The sequence below is a fragment of the Etheostoma cragini genome, chromosome 18, assembly GCF_013103735.1.
Source record: "Etheostoma cragini isolate CJK2018 chromosome 18, CSU_Ecrag_1.0, whole genome shotgun sequence".
Taxonomy (NCBI): Eukaryota; Metazoa; Chordata; class Actinopteri; order Perciformes; family Percidae; genus Etheostoma; species Etheostoma cragini.
In genome coordinates, this window is record NC_048424.1 from 18,851,715 (window position 1) to 18,876,254 (window position 24,540).

The 24,540-nt window shown below is 40.4% G+C and overlaps 2 protein-coding genes across 4 annotated transcripts in view; one reads left to right on the forward strand and one right to left on the reverse strand.

The window, feature by feature from the left end:
- Positions 1 to 3,328: 3,328 nt before the first annotated feature.
- Positions 3,329 to 14,413, reverse strand: fbxo16 (F-box protein 16). The gene is made up of 9 exons (XM_034900786.1): positions 14,310 to 14,413; positions 12,468 to 12,503; positions 12,074 to 12,280; positions 8,816 to 9,009; positions 8,086 to 8,333; positions 7,120 to 7,156; positions 5,812 to 5,911; positions 4,805 to 5,042; positions 3,329 to 3,474 (listed from the first exon to the last, which is right to left on the reverse strand). The coding sequence occupies exons 1-9, from the start codon at positions 14,394 to 14,396 to the stop codon at positions 3,410 to 3,412; spliced, it is 1,212 nt and encodes a 403-aa protein (XP_034756677.1). The 5' UTR covers positions 14,397 to 14,413; the 3' UTR covers positions 3,329 to 3,409.
- Positions 14,414 to 16,403: 1,990 nt separating this feature from the next.
- Positions 16,404 to 24,540, forward strand: part of fzd3a (frizzled class receptor 3a) — a 25,544-nt gene continuing 17,407 nt past the window's right edge. For all 3 annotated transcript variants that reach the window (XM_034900698.1, XM_034900699.1, XM_034900700.1), the window contains exons 1-2: positions 16,404 to 16,656; positions 17,665 to 18,274. In XM_034900698.1, the coding sequence (XP_034756589.1) occupies positions 18,074 to 18,274 (201 nt within the window). In that variant the 5' untranslated portion in view covers positions 16,404 to 16,656; positions 17,665 to 18,073. The remainder of the gene's footprint in view (positions 16,657 to 17,664; positions 18,275 to 24,540) is intronic.

The window sequence follows — 24,540 nt, forward strand, 5'->3', positions numbered from 1 at the left end:
GTGTGTGTGTGTGTGTGTGTGTGTGTGTGTGTGTGTGTGTGTTGCCATGACTGGCTGAACATTAAAGCAGATAAGGGATCGATTGGTTTGTTTTATGTTTCGCTGAAAAGCATTTGAGCGTTTTGTGTTTTTGTAGTCAGCTGTTGTCTTTGTCTCTTTTCAAACTCCAATCTTGTGCAACTGTTGAAATAAATCCACTGTGAACACAAAACTCACTCTGCACATCCAGGAAGATCCAGTATGTCGAGGTGTGCTTGTGCGGAGGTGAAAATGAAAATCAAATTAACCAATCAAATATATTTAATTATGTGGCAATGTTCTGAGTGATATTCTGCCATGTTTTATGACTCGTGTTTGTATTAAACAGAGAAATGCATTTCTCTAAAAACGGCCAAAAACTTCCTTCTGAATAAATGAATTGTGATTCTTATCTGAAAATGTTCTTAAAAAGAAAGCTTATTTTTGATCTCTTCTCTTGTTACTCATTGCGCAGCTTGCTAAGCTTTAATTTGTGGCTCGCATGGCAGTAAATTATACAGTGATATGATCCCGGTCAATACAGATATTTCATAAAACCATTAAAAACAAAAAGGGCTGTAACATATGTCTACGTCCGCTCTATTCTCGTTATTTTGAAGAAGAAAAAGGTCTTTCCAGCTCTTCACACTGAACGTGCTCTTGGATGGGTCGATCCACAATGGGCTAATGTAGAAAAATGGCATATTGTATGTTAAAGGATGACAAATTTATAAGCAGACATGCAATTTATAACTGGATGTAACTTATTATGCTTTACAAGTGGCTCTCCTATTGACTTTGCCCTATCAGTGTTGCTCTCATTGGAAAAAAAAAATAGTGACCACTGAGTTGGATTATTATAATTCACCTGTTATCCCTGGGGGAGACCATCTATCTTTCTTTGATAATGTGATGTTCAAAACCATATGAGTTTTTCTGCACATCAAACTACAACCAGAACCAATCAAAGCCTGAGAATTGACCGATTGAACTAATGTACACTCCGAAAAATGTGCCTTGGACTGCTGAAGGGAAAAGTTGACGACTTTTAAAAATTGCCATGTTTTGGGAGTATGATAATATGGGAATCTGTTATGTATTACTGATATCCTAGCTCACTCTATTAATATCACAACATGGGTAATCAGCAGAGCTTCCAACATACTCCAACTAACCTACTCACCAGATCGGACAATCCCATCATCCAGGACTGTTGCTTTAAGTGGAATTACGGTTCATTGTTACTGTTGTCTCTGAAGATGAAATGTGTATGAAGGATGCAACTAATAAACACAGATCTGTTGTGAAGACGCTTTTTATTTTGGGTTAAACCTTTAAAAAACCTTCCACTTTTTGAGAGAATAACTGCAAAATTCAACATTTGAACACAATCATTCCCCATGTGATCTTAGAACGTGGAACCGTCTCGGGTTTAACACTCGCCTCAAAGACTTGCACGAGCTGACAAATCTTAGGACTTAACCTGTGAAACCTGTAAAGATTATTTAGACTTTAATTTGATTTCATACGCACACACACACACACACACTGATCCATACACTTTAACATTTAGTTCATTCATGTCAGCCTGGGTTTCCCTGTTCATTCAGGTCTGTTTATGGTTTTGATTCTCCTGTATTTAGTAATATATACATTTGTGTGTGTGTGTGCTATACTTTGAATACAATATTTTATATGCAAAGAGTGAGGCCTATGTGCGATACTGATGTTTCATATCCGACTGTTAAAAAGAAATCATGATGGATCAAAGCTTCCCTCTTTGCTACTGTGTGCTGAATGTCGGATGATGTTTTGAATACTGAGACAGAATCAGTTTGTATGTCTTAAACTGACAGTAATTGTTTAATATTTTTGGATATTTTTTAGACTCACTGGTTATATACATTGCTTTGGCTTTGTATTGCAGACTGTATTTGTGGATTGGATAATAAAGGTGGTACATTTCTTATTTAGTCTGTCTGTTTCCTTTGCTTTTCTTATTTGCAATGTGAGACATATGGAAGCAAATGAAACAAGTATTTTTATTTATTTATTTTTTACACTGAATATGCTATAAAGTGAATTCTGTCTAGTTGACTCGAACAGCTTTTGAAATTGCATATTAAGACATTTCGTGGTTTTATTTTAAATAAAATTCTGAACAAATATAATCAGAAACATGGTGTTCAAAGTAAAATATTTCAACGTATAGTATTCAGTGGCTGTTGTAATTAAAATACTTGTGTGCAGCCTTGAATCAACTGACTGTGGGGATGGGGGGGGGCATGTGAGCGTAAACAAGACACAAACAAAACATGGACCGCACTGCTAGCGTGTAAGAATTACATCTATAAACGGTTATTAAAAACAATCACAGAAGGGATTAAATATTTAGGATGCTGTCCTATTAGAACTATCGGGCTTCTAACTTTTTTTTTTATACGTACAGCAGCTTGAGAAAACTTCACACCAGTACTAAAGTTGATTATTTATTTTTTTAAATATTGGAAATTGATCTTAATGCATTAATTAAAAAGAATTTAGGTTTAGATTTTTTTGTGAATGAACAATTTATTTTTTAAATACATAAATGTTCTTCCTTAAAATACAGAGGGCATACGTATACACACCCCTATAATAATTCCCATACAGGTAGGCACATTTTCATTATTATTTCATAGATCCAGGTTACTATGCCTCCTGATAAAGTTCCATTGGATTTTGGAATTAAAATATCCCCCCCCACCCCCCACCCACATCATCAGATACCCTTCACCATACCTAGAGATGGGCATGGGGAACTTTCAATAATATCATCTCTCAATGCAAATCAAACCAGCTATTAGTCTAACTCAAATAAAACCAGGCTAATCTCTAAGAAAATTTATATTTTTAATAGAAAGTAATTCCTTAAAATTCCTTAAAAGGTTGGATTTTCCTAAATCTTTTGAATTAAGGCAATAAGATTAATTTCCAAAAGATGTTTTTTATTCCTCTTTTTAATCAACTTTAGCATGGGTGTGTAAACTTTCTTAAGCCAACTGTAGCTGTAAAATACTGTCTCCTTAAAACATTTCTTATTCATAAGTGATTGTCTACTTCAGTGTTAAGCCATGAGGAGGTTTAAGTTCGGTAACGTTTCAAATGATTCAGACCTTAAGTCATTTCTGCCTTTCGTTTCACACAACGTTTAAATAAATAATGTCAAATCATCATTTTCATCTCTCTTCTTATCTCCATACAATGCAGTGTTTACACAATAACTTGCAATAAGAATGCATTCCATGTGAAATCTCCTATAAAAAAAATATGAATATTGAACTTTCCCATGTGAAGCTGTAGCTCAAAAATCTTGCTGTAGTTGTGCGGTCTCCTTGACGATGGCGATGAGTCACTTCATATCTTGTGTGTGTGAAGCAGGAACAGTCCAGGGCTGAGCCTGGAACAGCTGTGTACCTGGGAGCGATAGAAATAGTCCCCGCATTAGTGAGGGTTCCACTTTAGCTTCAAATTGCTAAACAAAACCATTACTATATGGAGGGATATGATTCGTCAACATGTTCCAACTGCTGTGATTGGTACTGTGTGCACAGGTATTGCTGGAGTAGCACACATGCTGCACATTTTAAATGGTCAATTTAACCCATTATCAACAAATCCACAGATCTCACTGAGAACAGATTTTTTGATTGGGACTGTTCAATAGAAAACTCCTAATTTCAATTAGTTTGGTACATTTTTTTCCCTTTGTAGATGCAGCAGGTTGACGCATTTGAGACTGCAAAAACAAATTTTTTACCAGGTAACTATTGAAAGTGAGTGAATTAAATAAATAAAAGTTCTATTTTTACACAGCTAAACTTACTTTTTAAGTCAGTACAAGAAAACTGTACATCAAAATGTTAACAGAGATGCTGTCGTTAGCAAATACCTTATTCAGCCTATTTAGATTCTAGTAATATTTTGGATAAACAACATGTTAAAGCGGGAGGTGTCACTAATAACATGACTGTTCCACTAAAGTGGTCCCATTAACATCTGGACTTTTCCTGCTATGATGTCAAAACATCTGCCATGAAAATGGTCTAATGTCTGCAGAGAAGAGGATTTGGTATTTGGGCTGAAGCACAGAATGAATAGTGCGCAGCCAAATGGAAACACATCAGCAATAATTAACCTAATCTAAGTTTTGTATTTCGTGAAATAGATAATTAGATGCGGCCTACAATAACTTTTAAAGCTTTGCTTAATATATGTACTGTAAATTATATATATTTTTTATTAATCTATGTAACTATCACTACACTACAGTCAATAGTTTGGGTTCACTTAGACATTTCCATTTTACTCCATTATAGACGACCAGCTAAAATCAGTTGCATTGCTTTTTTAAACCAGGCCAGCAGTTTTCAGATTACATTATGTCCTTACATAATTGCAAAAGGGTTCTCCAATGTTTTCTCCGTTCGTTTAAAATGATATCAGATTAATAGACAAAATGTTGGAACATTGGATGAATGGTTGCTGATAATGGGCAATGTAGAAAATGCATTAAAGATCAGCCCCCCCACTCATCAGCTGGTATTCTGTTTATAATGGATTGGTATGGAAATTAGTAAGTGACCCCAAACCTTTGACTCACACACACGAGTTAGTAACTAACATAACATTTCTAATAGGATCTCTAACTGCTCAGAGAACCAGTGACAGTTAGTCCTGAACGGTTTCTTGCTGTGTGGTTGCATCACATTCGGCCCGGAGGAGGGGGACCAGCGGGGATTCTTACTGGGAGCGCTTCGGTGTGTTCGCTGGGCCGCCCGGAGCGCCTCCACGCTCAGCCGGGGCACCGCCGGCCTCGCCGGGCCCGGACGGATCCCAGCATTCCACTGGGCCAGGCGCAGCACGCTCTTGGCAGTCTCCTTGGTGACGGGGGGCTCGGGACTGCGAGCAGCCCAAGAAGGTCGAGACTGGGTCTCATGAGGAGGAGGAGGATGCTGGGGTCTGCAGTTGGAGCTGAGGAACATCTGAAGCAAGAAGACAAAAGGTTCTCAGTCAATAGTCATTGACTATTAAATTAATCGTCAACTAATTTGACCGATTAATTGTCTATAATGATGAAGAACAAATTATCTGATTCCAGCTTCATATCAGTTTGAGTCATTTTTTTAAATTAAAAGTTAATAAGAATTCTCTAAATTGCAGCTTGTTAAATGTGAATATCTTTGGGTTTCTTTACTCCTTTGTGACAGCAAACTGAATGTCTTTTGAGTTGTGTACAAAGCGAGACATCTGAGGACATTGTCTTGGGCTTTGGGAAACACTGATCCACGACAGTCTATAACGCAAAGAACTAATCCATTAATCGGGTACAGAATCGACAAATTAATGGTTCCATAGTTCTCAGAGAACGGGGGTTACCTAAATAACCAAATGTTTCGAAAAATTGAAATTCAACAGGATTCCAGGTGCATTGTGTTGTTAGGAACTGTATCCAGGCATAAATAATGATGTATGAGGATTTCACCAAAGCCAGAATATTAAATGCCACAGTGTCCTCTATCTCACCCTCTCACCCCCCTCATCAGCATCATTTGCCCCCCCCCCCCCCCCCCCCCTATCCCCTCCCTCCCTGAGGAGCCCATCATTAACATGCTCTTTCTGTGTAAGCGATGCTCCATAATGCATGATGCCTGCTGGCTGCACAGTCTCCAGAGGATCCCCCCCCCCCGACTCAGACATGAGAGTACAGTCACAGCGGGGCCATGGCAGCAGTGATGGATGCCGTGACTTTACCAGCGATTTGGCCTTGCGTAGTTTGTAATGGGCCGCAGACACCGTTTTCTGGCTCCTGTCGTCTGGCTGGGATGTGTTGCCGCGGCGGCCGGTGGAGCCTCTGCAGAGAGACAGAGGAGGCAGTGAGCAAGTGCGGCATCATGTTTTTCACCTTTGCATTGGAATTATCTGCAGACGACGGGGGTCGAAGAGCACAACGTGGCTTGACCCTCTGCCGAGAACAGACAAAAGGAAGCTTTTCACCAATGACTCATGATGTTTTTCTTCTCGCTCTCAGGTGCTCTGGATTTGGCCAGTTGCGGGTGGCCCAGTCTCCTATATTTAAGTAAGGCTGGAGGCCGGGGGGGTTGTTTCTGTTCCTTTGTTTCTGTTGCATTTGTTGTTTTTTTTAGGATGGAGGTCTGAGCTTTGAATGTTGGCCCAGGTATTTTCTCTTCTTTTAGGCGGACATCCAGTCTTTGGTAATTCATTCTGAACAACATTAATTTACTTTAACTAATCCTCAGGTATGGAGTCCTTTAATATGTTGACGGTTACACTTGACTTCTTCTCTCTCTCGGCAATAAGAGCCGTCATGAGCAACACCTTGACTTGAGCTACAGTGTTTTATCTGAGATCCTGGAAAACGCCCAAGACGGCACCAAAACTAGATTGTTTTATTCCTAGTTTCTTTGCATTTGGTGGCAGAGAGTGTACTTGTATAATGTGTAGCTTAAATACACTGCACATATATCTGACATTATTGTATTGTATACTGTACTTATTCTTCATACAGGTCACACATTATGGCCTGACCGGAGTTGCACTAGTCAACCTCTTTTGCTCAGTATTGGCACAATTCACCTACATAGTCTAGAGCAGTGGCTCCCTAACCTTTTTCATGTCAAGGACCCCTAAAACTGACACAAATGTGACCACGGACCCTCATCTGATAGGAATATTGCTTTTAGATGTTATTACAGAAAGTGTGTGCAACCCCTGACCAAAATAGTCCTGTCATTGTGTTACTTATGGAATTATAGGATTCCCCTTTTTGTTGTGGAACCCCCTCAAGGACCCCGTTTGTAGTCAGTGTGAACCATTACATTTGATTTGAGAGAAGCTAAATTTAGGTTTCTGGTTCACATACTGTACTTACATCCAAATCACATTGTGGCAGACTTTGGGATGTTAGCAAATATTGTATCGCTATCCAAAGAATCAAATTAGTATGGCATTGGGAAACTTGTGATTTACACCCCTACCAAATTGCTCTCCTTTTTGTGCATTAAAACACGAAAACTGTGTCTCCTATTGTCTTAGACTCACATAGTGTAAGATGTAGGCTGTAGACTGAGCTGTGCATCTAAACAGTGTGGGATAAACAAAACGGTCAAATTGTCCTTTTTTTTATTTTATGGCAAAGAAATAGACTGAGCCTACAGAAAATGCTCTTTGACTAAAGAACGCTTTTTTTCATATTCAGTTCTCTGAGTGCTATTGTTCTGTCCATGTGGTTGTGATGGTGCAGAAGATATGACTCATACCTTTGGAGTGAGATATCTGGGTTTGATTCCCACTGCGGTACAACAACCAACGTCTCCCCAAGCAAGACACTTAACCTATAGTTGCGCCAGAGGCGCGCAACCTATGATATGTAGCAATTATAAGTAAGGCTGTTATCCTACTAAATGTATATTTTATCACGCTGTGTATAACTGTCACATATCTGCAACTAGTCTCTCCTGATTGAAATGTAGCTCAGTGTAAATTCTTTCAGAAAGACCTCACTCTTAATCAATGCTTTAACTTAAATCAGCAGTTGAGGCGTTCACCTTCCTGCTTAACCAATCCGAATTGTACACAAATCGGGCCAATCACAGAGTCGCAACCCTGCTTATAAAAATCTGTTTCTCCCTGTGCTATTAAGCTGTCTTTGCAGGCAAAAAGTGCAACCCTCCCCTTTCCACCTTCAGTCATCTACTCCAGCTGACCAGTCCGGAGCCTCCTTCGGTCTGGTTTCTAGATTCCATTGGGGGGTCCGATGGTTTTCTTCCCCTATACATATTTATACGTGATATTAAGCGATGGAGTCTAATCGCCAAAGACTTTGTACATTATATTGAGCTGTACAATAAACCTTATTTGCATATCTCCAAACACGTCTCTCCTGATTGAATTATAATGTTCCTCATCAAGTCCTATTAATTACATGAAGTTTGTTTATGCCTTACATGGTGAATTTATTTCTTCCTTTAATTTGACCCCTTGTAACGCCCCCTCCCCCCCAGTCTTACGCTGCATCACTGGGCTCCAGGTTGTCCAAGTAGTTGAAGCGTAGTGTGTCTGTAGGACGTCTGTCAGAATCTTTCCATGGTGGCGGTGTAGTTGTCTGCTTTTCCTTTCTGAACCCCGTCCTGGAGGTACCTCCACGTACCTGGGTGGGGGGGGTGGCGTGCTCGTCGCTGATGACGGCCGGTTCAGACAGAGCTCCATGTCTGCTGCTGATGGCTGATACGTGTGGAACCTTAGGCTGCTGCTGGGATGACAATAAACGTCATATTGTATGATATTTCTTTTGGACCAAAGTGCAGCATATGTGACCATATCCGGCCCGTGGCATAGGCTATAGGGAAATGCTAGGGTCGCCGGCAGTCAAAATGAGTAAGAAAAGTTAGAGATAAGACAAATGTGACAAAAACTATGTTAAAGAACTTCAAAAGCGTCAAGAAGAACGTCAAAAAGAACATCAAAAAGAATATCAAAAGCATTGAGAACAACATCAGAAATGTCAAAAAGGTAGCCTACAATAACCATCAAAAGAATAGAAAAAATGGCATAAACGACAAAGAAAATTGAAAAGAATGTCAAAAATGTCAAAAGAAATGTCAGAAAAAGCGACTTAAAGATCAAAAGAAATGCCAATAACGTCACATAAAGCAACAGAAACATCTGAAATCTAGTCCAGGGCACCAAATTGGTTTCCCAGCTCTCTGTCATTGAGATGTGAATCGTGCTTGATTACTGAGCTGATTGTGGATCTGGTCTCCTGACCTGCAGCGCGGTGACTCGCAGCTCCTGCACCGTGTGGACGTAGAGTCTCTTCCAGACGGCCTGCTCCAGCGGGGTCGGGGAGAAGTTGATGCACCAGCCGAGCCTCACACACTTCGGCATCCACAGCTGGTCCAGTTCCACAATGCTCCTCCAGAGCCAGCTCACCTGGAGGAAAACACCCAGAGTGAATGGGTTGGACGAGCCAGAATTCTCCACTGGCTCGGTAATAATGATCACACATTTTAATAGTAAAAACACAAGGTGGCTGTAGTGAAAGCCCTATTTTCTCTGATTTTGGCACTCACCTACCTCACTTCCTTTCTTCATCACTGGTTTTATGCTTCCACCTAATTACCTGATTACGTAGGCCTACGTGGGGCAGAAGATGAGCCATATTTTGCACTTTAATGCTGCGTTCCAGGCAACTTGTAACCCGTGTTTTCACAACCTTCTACTTGTGAAGGTGCCCTGGAACGGCAGTTAAACCCGTAACTTACTACCGTGAACTCGTACCAGATCGTGTAACCAGTTCCAGTTTTTGACGTCACACACGCTCATAGACAACAATAGCGACCCCTGTTGATTCTGTATAGACACCGGTTGACGGTGAGATATAGAAATAAATAGACATAAATAGGCAATGTAAAGTAATTCTGCACATTGTAATCCAAACAATACAAATACGATTGTGTACTAATACAGGTTTATTAAATGAAGCCCAAAATATGTCGCCGACTAGAAGTCGCTAGTTTCAGCTAGCGCTAGTGTCAGCTAGCGCTAGTGTCAGCTAGCGCTAGCTAACGTTGACGTCAGGTGGCCGCTAGCTGATGCTAGCTAGAAGAGTCTGTCGTGACTTTGCCTATAATGCTACCAAGTTGTAAATCATGACTTGAAGTCGTAACTTAACGCGGCATAATTCTCAATCAACTTATTTGACTGACAGCTTTGTTTGTCCTTGCGAGAATATTTGCCTTTTTGGTAAGTATAATCTGTATTTGATTTCTTTCCACCAGCTTGTTTTTTGTCTTTAGCCTTTTTTAGTGGAAACAAACCTTTAAAGAGACATTTCACTCCAAATTAAACTTTTTCTTTCACAGACGGCACTTTTTGTCCAACGCCTGAAGCGGCTCACCCACTCCCTTTTGAAATTCCTCTAGTGATGTCACTGACTGAGAATGCCAGTCCAGTTATTATTATTTTAAGCATTTTTGGGGGATATTTTCTGCCTTTATTTTTGACAGGATAGCTGAAGTCATGAAAGGGGAGAGAGGGGGAATGAAATGCAACAAAGGACCGTGTCGAGGAGTAAACCTTTACATATGGGCGCCCGCTCTACCAACTGTACTATGAGAGAGCACCCATGGATAGCAACCATGGGTAGCACCCAGTCCAGTTTTTTGTGTGTGCTGACCAATCAGGGCCAATCAGGACTTTTCAGGAAGGCGGGCCAAGAGCTCAGACAGTGCATCTCACAGGCTGCATCTCATCACCCTTATTCGATAGCTCCTCGACGAGGGCCGAGCATCAAAGAAGGAAGGAGCTGCTGAAGGAGTTACTCTAAAATACAGTTGCTCCTTTCCTCTCTTGAAATTTATAGGTTGTGAGATGCGGATATAGTCCTCAAATTGCCTCCTTGAGTCCTCGACTTGCCTCCTTATCTCTCATCTTAGTCCCTCCCAACCATGAAAGGGGAAAGGAAACGAGCAAATGTGTTTTAGAGGGATGAGATGTCTTTTCCTGTGTACCCACAGAAAAAAATATGTCACCTGTCTGGACGAAGTTAGCAACTCGTTTAGCTGCACAGCTTCAAGAAAGGCTGGTCTCGTGAATCCTCGCCCAGAGCTCCTCGATCGTCCCTCCAGAACAACCGTGGAGTCGAGGAGCCATCAAATAAGGGCCATGACGTGAGGTAAATACAAACCGGCATCACATACTGTACCCACATGTTCTGGTGTTGCTCAAAGCTGGACTACTTCTGGACTTCTATCGTTAACACTTCATCAGGTTTCCTGGGACAATCAATCTCCCCATGCTCTGTAACTGGATTATTTATTACTATACCTGAGACAAGCCATCTAACTAATCTAAGGCACAATCTCATAGCATCAGGGTTCTTACTCTCGGCGCTAGACAAGGTAATTCTCATAAAATGGAAAGACCGCCATCCCCCAACATTTACACACTGGATCAAAGACGCCCTTTATTTTCTCAAACTTGAAAGAATTAGATAAATGAGTACAACACGATAGAGGGACCTTTCTTAGATTATGTTAGGGAACAAATCCCATTGCCTGCCTCCCAGTAGAATGAGCAGAGATGTTTTTCATTTCATTTTCAAATGTCCACGATGTATGAGGCAGTAGTGTAACCATAGTGCAGTGATGGTTCTGTAGACCGTGGCCACTCATTCCCTTCCCCTTTGTGTGTGATTTTTGCTTGTTTTTTTCTTTTTCTTACAATGATCCTTTATTTTTCTTCTTTTTATTGTATCAGTGTTTGTTAGTGGTGTCAATATGTGCAATGTGAGAATGTCTCCTTGAAATGAACAACCTGTCATGTCCGCGGCCATGAGATGCACCCAGTGTTTCTGGCAGAGGCACTGCAGGGTTAGGGTCAGGGTCAAGGCTGCCCACAACCAGAACAAACCACAACTATTACGATAACTATAAACATGTAAAGATTGCTTAACTCCAGTGCAGGTTGTTCCAAGGCTGAGGTGCCATCATCTGTGCCAAGGTACACACAAGTCATAGTTGAGTCATCCATGTTTTTATTGTGTGGCTTTTTCAGAACTTTAAAGTTGATAGGACAGGTTAGACATGAAAGGGGAGAGCGGGGGAAGGACTTGCAGCAAAGGGACGCACGGCGGAACCCAACCCCTGTCTTTGTATATGGGCGGGCGCTCTACCACGTGAGCTACCCAGGAGCCTTGAGTCATGGATATTAACATGCCTAACATGTACTTTGCGCTTTGTCACTTTTGCACTATAATCATTACACACAGTCTACAAGATAATTTAATTTCTGTGAGTGATTTGTATTTTTTTCTTATTCTTATGTATGTGTGATATGTATGTGTTTATGTGTTTGTCTTGCTACTGGATGCCTAAAATTTCCTTCAGGATGTGCATGTATGTATGTATGTATGTATATGTTTGCGTGTATGTGTACGTGTGTGTGTGTGTGTGTGTGTGTGTGTGTGTGTGTGTGTGTGTGTGTGTGTGTGTACCTGGGCACATCGACAGAGGCTGCGTGGGTCCAGGAAGGAGAACAGATAGAGGCAGAGGGCTCTGGGCAGCAGGCAGGTGAAGTCCGCGGCCTGCAGGGGGAGCCGGCGGCCCACACTGAGCTTCAGGAACAGCAGCTGGTCCACAGAACAGCTCAGAACCAAGTCCTGCAGCAGGGCCTTCCTCTGGCTGTCGGACCACCTGGCAAACTGACAGACACATGAAAGAGACACACACAATTCCACCACATGGACTGTTTCAGCTGGGTGGACAAATGGACTCCACTGAGAGTGGGTTCCCACCACTAGCAGAGAGTGTCTTTTGTGCTTCACACTGAACTCTGTGCACAGTTAAGACCCATCAGTGCATTAAGTGTGTCTCCATTCATCAACTTACCCACTTTGCCAGAAGGTTCCGCCTCTCTTCAAACACCTGAGAATGGAGACAAAGTGAAATAGATTAGTAATCCCATCAAACTGCATTCTTCTTCTAACAACCATTATAGATATATTAAGATATATTGTCTCTAGAAGTTTATTATTCATCTTTTGATTTTGTTAACCCTTGTGTTGTCCTCCCAGTTTGACATTTTTGTCCTTTTTCAGACTTTTTTTTAAGTTTTCACTAACAACACCTTACTACCACTAGTTTTCCAGTACTTTTTGGAATCCATGGTTAATAACCCTCATTTATATAGAGTCATATAGGATATGTAGGGTTAGGGTTAGCTCTGCCTGGCAGGCGACGTTGGGGGCAAAAAACACCATTGAGCGTTAGTCTTGCTCGCACAAACAGAAGCATAAATGCAAATGTATACCTCATCACAACTGATTGAAAAGTTCATAACTTGGCTTTTAAAGACAATATGTTGGTACATTTTATAATTGTGGTTGCTACCAGAAATAAAGGATATAAACGTATTCACAAGTTCAAATTTGTGAATAAATCTCCAGTGGTGGAATGTATGTATTAAAGTGCTTATATTCTGCTTTTTGGCCTTTTCCCATTCCTTTACTGTGTTATATGTTTCTTTTGTGCATGTTATAGGTTCACAAAGTGAAAAAGCTCAACTGAAACCTCTGTAGTAGTCCAGCCTTGTCTTCTGTGACAGACACATGTCATTATGCTCGTCTAGCTGCTAGCGTGGCACGCCGTCATACTCTGCTTCTGACTGGCTAGTATCCCTTACCTAGCTACTGCGCACGTACCACTCCCAACAAAAATGGGACAGGAGTGTGATGTCTCACTCTGTAGCTAAAACAGAGAGCTCAACACACAGGGTGAAAAGAGAAACTGCAAAATTAAATCATATAAACCTATTCTGGTACAACCTCTATGTGCCTATACCTCTATATGAACCTGAAAATGGGCATAATATGAGCCCTTTAAGTGCATACCTTATATCCTAACTCTGACATCTCTCCATTTAGTGCATGTATAGGACCTGAGCATGTGTGTGTACTTCAGGCCTGTTTGTAATGTGTGTAATACCAACACAGTGTAAAATTGTAATTTCCCCTTGTGGGACCAATAAAGGTAGCTAAAATTAAATTAAATTAAAATGAATCGTACTGTAAAACATTATGGTTCCCAATGCTTTTGGCTCGCGAGCAGTTCCACCATGGAGACATTTCCCCTCTAAACGTCTCCGATGATTTTATTAATAGGCCCAAAGGGGAAAAACAATTTACTACTATACAAGTAAGTATCAGTTTAATGTCACACAAAACACAAACATTAGAGAAAAGTCCAAAAACAGACAGCAGATTTGAATTTGCATCCTATCTTCTCTCCAGCCCCATTAATTGTCTCACAACCCCTCAGATTTGTCTTGTGATCTTTTCCAGGGGGGGGGAAACTGGCCTGAACTACCTCATATTATTTTATATAAAGTAGTTCCAACTAGCTCCACCTGGGAAAGCTACAGCAATGAAATGCTGCTTTACAGTGATGGATCACTACTTACAATCTAATAATGTCGTGTATATAACACAGATGGGCCATTTTTCTGCAAACCCAGTACATTTACTTTGATATTACTGATATCTTGGTACACTTTGTTGATAATATATCTAAAATATATCACTTTTTATTGCTTTTAATTGAGTTTTTTATACACTGTGGGAAATTGCTGAGTGATTAATTTTTCAACCACTCACAAAAATGAAACCAGTACTCAGACTTCCTCTAACTGGTTTCTGTCTGCTAGTTTGTTTGAGAGTGGAAGAGTGGCCAGACCTTGCTGTTGGACTCTGGGTGGTTCAGAGGAGTCCAGGCGCTCAGTTTGGTCTGCATCTTGGCAGAAGACCTCGGTGCAACTGGCATCTTTAGAGTAACGGCTGGGTAAAACACACAAAACAAAAGGTTATTGACACGTTTTATGAGTGTATGTGCAGCATGCCACTTTACAGCATTGGCCTGAGTCCTTTAAGGCTCATTTTTTTAGCCTCCCAATATATTAAGTTACACAACATGCAGCTTTTTATCTCACTTAAAATGGATTAAAGTCTTATGAATAATGCCAAATGATAGACTTGGCACTGTCAGACTGGCACTATCTTTCCATACCAACCCCCTAGAATGTCTCTCTACATTATTACCTAAACAAATAATCTCCATCTTTTATTCTGTTGTTTGTGAAAAAAAGTTAGAAAAAAACAGTTGCAAAGTCAAAATGACAAAATTCTAACCTGACACAGTTGTTACTGCAGTTATAAGAGTTAACATTACTCAGAATGGTAAAACACTCCTCTGGTATTCATTCTCACCATCAGTTCTGCTCGGCCAACAAAAGGAAATCAATCCTAAACACGCGTTCTCTCTCCAGCATACTCCTTATGGCCTTTATGTCCGTACACCCAACTCTTCTTCTCCTTTTCTGCTCAATTCCCTGTGCACAGTTTACCCGTCTCCATAGTAACAATGAGTGTACTATGCTGACATGGCAGCCTGTCACACACAGGAGGGGGTGCTGTAAAGCAAAGTAAACCCTGGTGGAGTGTGGAGTGTGCAGGCCACACTGGCTCTAATGGTGACAAATAGAAGATGGATAGACTATCTGCCTCTGATACACTGAGACGGCAAAAAACATGTTGTACACAGCTTGTGTTTAACTTTACAACTTAACAGGTTTTCATGAAATGAAATCAGATTTGCCGCATTGCCCATTCCCATGCTGTGTACATAGATCTGCATTTTGACATGGGAAATCATCATTTTCTAACTCACTTTTGAATTCTTGTATAAAAAAAAGCTCCTCAATTACCTAACTATTTGAAATGAATATCAACAAGCACAAACCGTTCAATTGATATATGTGTTTTAATTAAAATGAATATTTGACATGTTGGCTATTTTATTTCATTATTATCATGAGCAACAAAAGAAGTAGTAGTAGGCTAGTAGTAGTAGAAGTAGTATTGGTAGTAGGTAGTAGGCTAGTAGTAATAGTTATATGATATAGGCGTTGGCACTGTTTTTTCCTATGCAGTGATGTTGTTCTACCCCCGCTGTAGACCTATTAATAAAACATGTTAGGCCTATTTTGCAGACGGCCAGTTAAAACTCTTAGTCCCAACAGTCTGAGAAGTTTTTCATTCAAAAGCAGAAAGCCTGCTCGTCCTCAGATGGGCGGCCGCGCGCAACGAAGACAAGAAACCTGCTGTGAAGAAAGAAGCAGAGCGCTGTGTCAAGTTAAACAGACACACAGTGAGCACAACCGGAAACTGTCTTGCGGGCCTTCAAAGTAAAAACGCTAAAATCCGGCATGGCAAAAATATTTTCAATGAAATTTCAGGCAGCAAACAACTTGTGTTTTTGCTAGATATCATCTTAACTTATACTATATAATTGTCGATTTATATTCAGCTGCTATAATTTACACTTGCCTCAATCTCCATGCCCATCTCTATGTATGGTGAAGGGTATGTGATGATGTGGGGGGTTATTTTAATTCCCAAGGCCATGGGAACTTTATTAGGATACATGTATGTATGAATGTATGTAACGAGTGACTAATGACAAATAAATGATTGACAAAGTAAATCTACTTAGTTATTTTCCACTAGCCTACCTCTTATTACTCGTTTGAATGAAAAACTTAATCACAATATTAAAAACAAAACTGTTGGCTGTGACGTTTAAATACTCCCTGACGCTTTAATTTAACTCGTTTTTTAACGTTAGAGTGGCATTGGCAAGCAATAAAATAAAAATAAAACTGCGTCACTACCATAGACTATTTTAATATAAGTATTATATATATTATATATCTATGTATTATTATACAGTCATGTCACTAGGCTACCTCACAAAGTTCTTGTTCCGTTTGCCGTTGGTGAGGCTTTTATTGTTTTGTTCGGACTGGAAGCCATTTTGAAAATGTCGCGGGTTTGACGCTAGGCATAGAGAGAGCGAGAGAGAGAGGGGTGGGGGGCAGAAAGGGTGGGAGGCGGACAGAGGAGGAGGAGGAGGACAGGAGGACACGAGAAGAGGGTGCTGGAAGGGGGACATTCAGTCATTGTTAGCAAGTCGAGGAACGGCGGAGACCCCGTTGTTCCACGTGAATTGTCGGCACAACATTCAGGTAAAGTTGCATTTAATTGAACCAGTTTAGCTAACATTTCTACCCGGAGTGATAAAGCAACCACCTCCGTTGCCCCGGCTCAGTGCGGTGCATTACACCGGTACGCAGGCTACATGCCACGGTTACTATCATTTAGGCTGAACTAACCGTCATCTTTTGTCTCCGCTACGCTGCTTGACATTTTGTCTTATTCAACCATTTTTTTCTGTAGTGAGTCAGTGACAGCGGGCAGGGACACACAAACAACAGTAATGAGCCTCCCGGTTCCGTTAGTTGTAGAAGCTACACTCACATTTATGAGGAGCCGTTCATTTCTGAATTCCCTGGTCGGAGCTAGGAGGAGCCCGACGCTCAGGTAGGCTAACGGAGGCACCAAACTCGCATTTATCAGCCTTTAAAATGCAGCTGGGCGTGTTCGAAATCTGTTAATTAGACACAGGTGTGAGAAAGTAGCCTTTTTTCTCGTAAATTTATAGGTAGGCTATTGGGTTGCCGTGTGTGTATTTCATGTAAATGTAACAAGTCATGTAAAATGGTTGAATTAGAAAAGAAAAGGCTAAAATAATCACCTTTTCTAAACTGTAGTTAATCTACAAATTAAGGTTACACCGCTAAAAGTACACCAATACCAGAAATGACAACATACCAGAAATGCTGATAAGTCACTTACCATAAAACGTTGTAAATACCCACATACATGTTTAAATATAGTAGTAATTTTGATATTTGCCCTGTATTATTGTATTGCTGTTACTCATACTCCCTAGAATGATATATTAATTATGTTAATGTTATGACTCATCCTCACAACCACCCACCACAGTGAAATGCAATTATCATCTATTTTTGAACCGCCTTTAATGTGTTTTTCAGCTGCAGTCCATTATTTGTCTCATTTTTGTAAAAAAAAGAGAGGAAAGAACAGAAAAACACCTGTTCTGGTTAAATTGCAACTGGTGTCCTGATGCCAAATGTCTTTTTATAGTATATTATTTTTCGAAACCACAGGCTGAAGTTCACATCCGTCGGTGGCTGTCATCCATATTTTCTCTGAAGCACCATCACTGCTGGTGGAGACAGGAGACGGAGGAGTGCGAGCGGTTACAACGCAGCATCTTAAAGGACCACAGCATCTCCCAGGCCATGGGGGTCTCGTGATGACACACCGCTGCCGCTGACCGGAATCCCCACGGCGATGGAGGCTGCCAGCTTCAACCATGGCTGTGTTGGATTACGCTGCCCGACCCAGACTGTTTCTCTGTGAGTTGAAGAGGAGGAAGCGACGACTATCCAGTCCTGGACACTCCTTAAGCTTTGTGATCTCCCTTTCCTGGTGAATGAGCCAGACGCTAACAGGGCTCAACCCCTCTTCCTAGCCAGCCGTCCTCCTGGGTCTCTCCTACTGTACGGACCAGTCATGGATCTCCTGTGGATGCTGTCCCTGTCTATGTTGACGGCGTGCGTTGCCATCCCCATGGATGTGGCAGAGGGGAGCCACAGTCTGTTCACCTGCGAGCCCATAACCCTGCGCATGTGCCAGGGGCTGCCCTACAACTCCACGTACATGCCCAACATACTGAATCATTACGACCAGCAAACTGCCGCCCTCGCCATGGAGGTACAGTACACAGCACACGTGTGAAAGATATAAAAAGCTTTGCATTCTAATGCACCAGCTTGTGTTACTTGAAAACCTCTTTGTGATAAAATTAATACTGATTTTTAACACATTTACACCATTTGTCCTTGAAACATGGCAGCTTTGTGATCTGCCACACCTATTCAGTGCAAGGGGAATATCTGGGATACATAAGTCCTTTACATATAATATTCAAGATATTAAAATAGCTTTGCAACAGGGATCAAGAACTAATCGTTTACAGGAAATGTGAAAAACAAGTACAAATAGCTTTTTTTTCATATTAATTTGTCTAATTAAAGCTGTGTAAGGACACAAATTGGTAATTTTCCATCAAATAGGCTTTTACCTGATTGAAGTATTTTTCAGTGATTGCAGTATACCGCATTTTGAGAGATGTAATTTATTTCTGAATCATATTTGGGATTATACGGAGAGGATGTTGGCCCATTGTCTCAAAATCTTTACGTTTGAGTCATGTGGTAAATGGCGGAGGGGATTTCAGGTTTATTGTCTTCGAAATGAATTGTAAACGCGTATTGTGTGTTATTCCAAAGTGTGAGCTAGTCATTACCTCCACTCAAAAACTCACCTTATGGAGATATAACATGGTTTAGATGGAAAATTGCATATTACATCTAGGGATGCACCGATCTGACTTTTTAAGTCCCGATGCCGATGCCTGGGCTTTGTGTATCTGTTGGTACCCATTACCGATCCGATACCGTTGTTGAATTATTAATAAACTGTATACCTTCCCCCTTATTCCTTCATACGAGCATGTGGAAGAGACTAAAGGCAGACTGTCCTAACGTAGACATAAAAACATTGATGTAATGTGTTAAATTCTTTTGTATTTGTAATTCAAAAAAAACAATTGTGCATTTAAATAATCAAAAATAGAATGTAATCAAACTTGTCAAAATATATTTTAATACATAAAATTGTAGCAGTAGAAACAAAACAATTTGTTGTTCAAACATACAGTAATAATCAAACCGTTACAGAACATTGTAAACACATATTTGAATTCTTATTTACTTGTTATTAGATCGGCACGTACATAGATCTGTTAATTTTTCCGATCCCCAATCGTTATTTTGTTAATATCAGGGCCAATATCCGATCTTAATATAATATAATTACATCTTAGTTTTTACGCTGTAACCTTTCTTCCTCGCTGACCTGGTCTGAGCAGATACCCCTAGGTTCTTTTAGGGGCCAGACAATTAATCAACGAATTGATTATTTCATAGACAAACAAGTAAATTAAAAACCATTTTCATAATTGATTTGTCGCTTTAACCATTTATAAGTAGTATTTCAGTTTTATATCATTTTAGATGGAATACCTGTGACTGTAGACATTTAAATGTTTCCTATTAGGTTCTGAGAAATTGTGATGGACAGTTTTATCACAAGTTTTTGATATTTCATGGAGTAAATTATTAACACATTGTGAAACTTTGAATTATGGAATGAATGAATTATGAATCAGATGGAAGTTAAAATATCCGCTGGACATGGACTATAGTTTACTGATGTTTTATTGATTTTTTGATAAAGCTATGGATTGGGAACACACATAGGTACTGGCCTTTATACAAGCTGCCATAGACCAGATCAAAGTAATCAGTAAATCCCATTTTCAGAGAAGTCATTTTATATTCATAGTAATAAGTCAAGAATTTGTTTGAAGTCTTTTTCACAACACCATTGTCTTAGAAAGTGGTTCCAAAAATATTGGGTTTTGTTCAAAAGTGCTAGTCTGAAATATTGGCAAAGATAATGTTTTTTATCAAAAATAGCTTTTCTTTCTTTCTACAATGCAACCTTTTCTTATCTCTCCTCTCCCAGTATCACTCCCACTACTGACTTTGTTCCTCTCTCTAACCTTTTCTGAACATTTTGCTCTTGTCCTTTCACTCTGTTTTTTTCGGTCTGTTGTGACTCACATTGTTGTGGCTAAACGGAAGGGAAATCGACACACATCTGCAGACACACAAACACACATTTGCTTAAACCGATTGAGGCCCACAGACAGCGTTTCCATCTGACAGGACACAGGTTTGTGATAAGTGGTTCAGGGAGTCTGCTACGCTGCCTGACCCATGGACATCTGCAGCCTAGATCGCTATCACCACGGCTTACTGGCTGTGTGCTGAAAATCACAATAATATGTACTTATAAATCTATGGAATATCAAAGTGCTAGCCTACTTTAATGGCTCCTTTAGCTTCAGGGACTGGTAGTGTATTTCCTAAATATTAAGGGAAAAATTAAGTGTTAATACTTGTCCCTGGGGGCCATGAGGACAGTGCATTATTAAACTGTCCTAAAATGGTTTCTGCCCGCATGTCTGGCATTTTGACAGACAGAGCCATTTTACGTGAACAGTTAGTCAACTTAGCCTGCGAGTGAAGATAACAAACAGTTCCCTTTCATTTCACTTTGGTTCAGAGGATGGATTAAAAGCTCACATTCCAGTGTTTGGTCAAATTTTGAACTGTTTCTAACCTTTCAGATTATCTATAGATTATCTATAGATTTCCCAGCCATATCATTTGACTGTTGTGGCTGTGTTATCCTCTTTAAAATGATAAGTATTTACACACAATCAGGAAGCAGATGCATCACCTTGTTAAATTAATCCCATCCTTACACAGGCTGATCCCTCTGGAATCTATCGAGCAATTTCTGGCCGAACCGCATTAAAACATTAGACTGGATGCTCGTTTGGCTTAAATATCTGCAAACTGTGTGTGTGTGTGTGTGTGTGTGTGTGTGTGTGTTAGTCCAGCCATCTATATTTATCTCAGTTTATTCATTCTCAGCCTCATGCACCCAATGGCTGCCGTTCCCTCTATCACTTTTAGCCTTTGACGCGCCCCGCCCTGCCTGGCGTAGCGAAGATGTCCATGTGTGGAGCCCTGCGACCATCTGTGCCTGCTCCATTTCGCTGTACTCAGCATTGAGTGTGTGTGAGAGCGAGAGAGCGAGAGAGCGATGGAGGGCGGGAGGAGTTGTGTGCCACAAAAATCCCGGATTATGTAACCTCTGAAAATGCTCTGGCCGACCGTGGGAGCACACAGCATCGCACCACGTCACATTCGGAAAAGATGCAAACACCGCTCATACTCACGCTGTGTCCATTTTTATTTATTTTATTAGGGCAAAATATTCATTCCAATTCTCTGTGTTTTTTATGGAAAGAAAGAAAGTACATTTTAAATTTGAATGTATAAATCAGATGGATGGACGTGGCTTCGGTAGAATCATTACAAAGATGTTGTTTTAGCTATTAACGCCTAATCCCAGCGTGTGGGTTGCAGCGAACAGAGCGAGGCACTTCTGGTTTAGACGGTGTTCACTTTAATTGGTCATGGATCCACAATTAAGTCTCTTTTAGTGCTCAGAAATGCTCGTTGGGTTAAGGAAAACACATGGAAACCTAATAGGCTCCAATAACGGAGACTCTGGCTCTGTTTGGCCCCTGTTTTCCTGACAACTCGCTCTAGATCCAGTTCATGGGAGAATTCAAAGCCTATAAGATGTTGAGGGCAGCCAAATGAGAATTGACAGTTGATTTTAAAGGGAATTAGGTCCGCTGAATAGCCATGATAATGATGATGAATGCCTTGCACCGTGGAGAAACAGGGAGTTGGATGAGAACCAACGCCTGCCGGTCTTGCACTTTTTGTCTAAACCCCCTGAAGTGGTGTCTTTCTGAATTTCTTTGTTTCTGGTCTTGCTTTAGAAGGTCTTTTCAAGATTTGTCATTATAAACCTTTTTGTCGCTGTAGCCTATCTTGGGAGGGTTTCCGCTGTTTAAAAAAAAAAACTGCTATCGAGTGATAGTCACTTTACTGGATTTCATCTAAGCTTTGTGCTTACTGTGGCAACACATGATTGTTTAGTGTATGAATAATCTGCTGCAAACCACATTGGCAAATGGGATTCACACTGGGATGAAGGGCCGATTTTTTTTTTTTTTTTTCAAAGGTTGTGTAAACTGAAAACAACACAAACAAGTCGCTTTCTGAAAACAGGATTTTTTCTTTTTGCCGCTGAACCTCGCTCAGTCAGTCATCGCTGACCGCCGAATGACCCCTTTGCTGAACTGGGCCAGCGGCCTCGGGGCTGGGAATCAGCTGTGATACTGTGCCACACTGACATAAGATATGTGGGAGCGTGGCGGATTTGACTGGCATTACCAAACAAAAAAAAAGAAATGGGCTAAAATCCCCTTTAGAGATACAGTAGGTGCACATTTAAGCTACAGGGTGAATGTAAAGCAGCGTGGGTTCATGACAGTGAATCAATTAGGCTGGTATGAACTGTCGCTGGTATCCATAGCAGCAGATGGCCTTTGGTTCAGTGATAGCAGGGCCGCTGTTTCTGTAATGGAGGTGGATGATAAGAAAGCTATTAGAACTGCAGAGCCTGTGAGGATTTCTTTGGCGGAAAGTGGAGGCAAATTGCCATGATATAAACTTTTCTGTTGCTTTGTCTTCTGAGAAAATAATATTTTCTAAGAACTACCGTGTAGTTGATGCTTACTTTACCGTTCATCATGCCTCGGCGCCGGCGATAGCCGTGGTTAGATGCATTATTTTTGGGGGTTTTTCTGTCCGTACACACATCCGTCCCTTCCATTCTTGTGAACACGATATCTCAGGACACCCCAAAAGGAATTTCATCCAATTTGAGCCAGACCTCTTGGACTCAAAAACCTCCATAAAACACAGCTTTTATCATAACTTGCCTATCCTAAATATGATATCATTTAACACGAAGATATAATAGGATACCATGATGAAACAATGACATTTTATATTGAAAAGGTGAAAGTCAACTGGACTGTGACATCATAATGTTCTGCAAAAAACACTTTTCTGGCTATCAATCGTAACTCAGGAACAGAAGGGGAGACATTTGGTCAGATACTGATTAGATTCACATTGAAATGTGGGGATTGTTTAGATCTTCTCTGCATCCATGTTGCGTCAAAAAACTCACTTAATATATTTTTCTTAAATTGCTTCAAAATCTTAACTACATGTATATTCAAGATTTTTTGGGGGTGGCATTTTTTGGCTTTTATTTTGATAGGACAGCTTTGCCATGAAAGGGGAGAGAAACCAGTCTATATATAGCTGAGCTATGCGGGTGCCCAACTACATGTATATTTAATTAATCTGGACGGACATAGATGTGAACTGCAATTTAGAACTTAATTATACACAAAATCTTCAAATAAATTAACAAATCTAATTTTCATATTAATTTAAATTTGTGTTGCATTGCCTGTGCTTTATTGTACAGTTAGCAGAAATTTACCCAGTTTAGAAAATATGTTCTGAGCTTTGGACCAAAGCATACCGTGACAGATAGTTAGCAATAGGCAGAAATAGGCCCACGTTAAAAGGAAAACACTTGGTAAGCTTCTCGGATATTTAGCAGGACGGACAAATGATGCTTTATTCTTTCAGCAGGAAGATGGACGGGTAAAGGAAGTGGTTTTCAGAAAGGTTGGGGAATTGGTTGTAATGGCAAAAGTAATCAAAACAGGGATCAGTTTCTCCAAGGCCAGATGGGACAAGCGAGGGTCAGAGATAACCGAAGAGGTTAATTAAATTGGATTGATAAGATCTTTTTTTGCTTTTTTTTATTTGAAAAAAAAAATTATGTGAAGCCAAAGCTAAGCCAGCAAATCCATTTTTATTGGCTGCAAGATAAAATAGGTGCATGTTGCCTTGTTGTTAATTCAGTGTTGATAAAAAGCCCTAACATGTCTTATTTTGTCCCTTTCGCAGTAATTATATATTGTTTGACCAGGTTTGTGAAACCATGTTATTGGATCAGGTTATCAAGGCATAAAAACCATCATTGGTAGTAATATAATAAAATTGAAAAAAAAGTTTTCTCTCTCCCCTTGATATCAGCTTTTGATATTTTTGTTTTCTTTCTAGGAAGGGTGTGCAGTGACACAAAGACTAATCAATGGTCTGTTTTTATTCTGCTCTGTCCCACTTCCAGTGATTTCCTTCTCCTTTCAGGTCGTTAAATCAGCCTCTTGTCTCAGGTTTACAACGTATTCAGATAAACTGTGTCATGTTACAGCCGCTGTGTAGAATAACCCAGATACCCCACCCATGCTGTGTGAATGGATTTGTAAAGGAGAGAAAGAGGTGTGTGTGTGTGTGTGTGTGTGTGTGTGTGTGTGTGTGTGTGTGTGTGTGTGT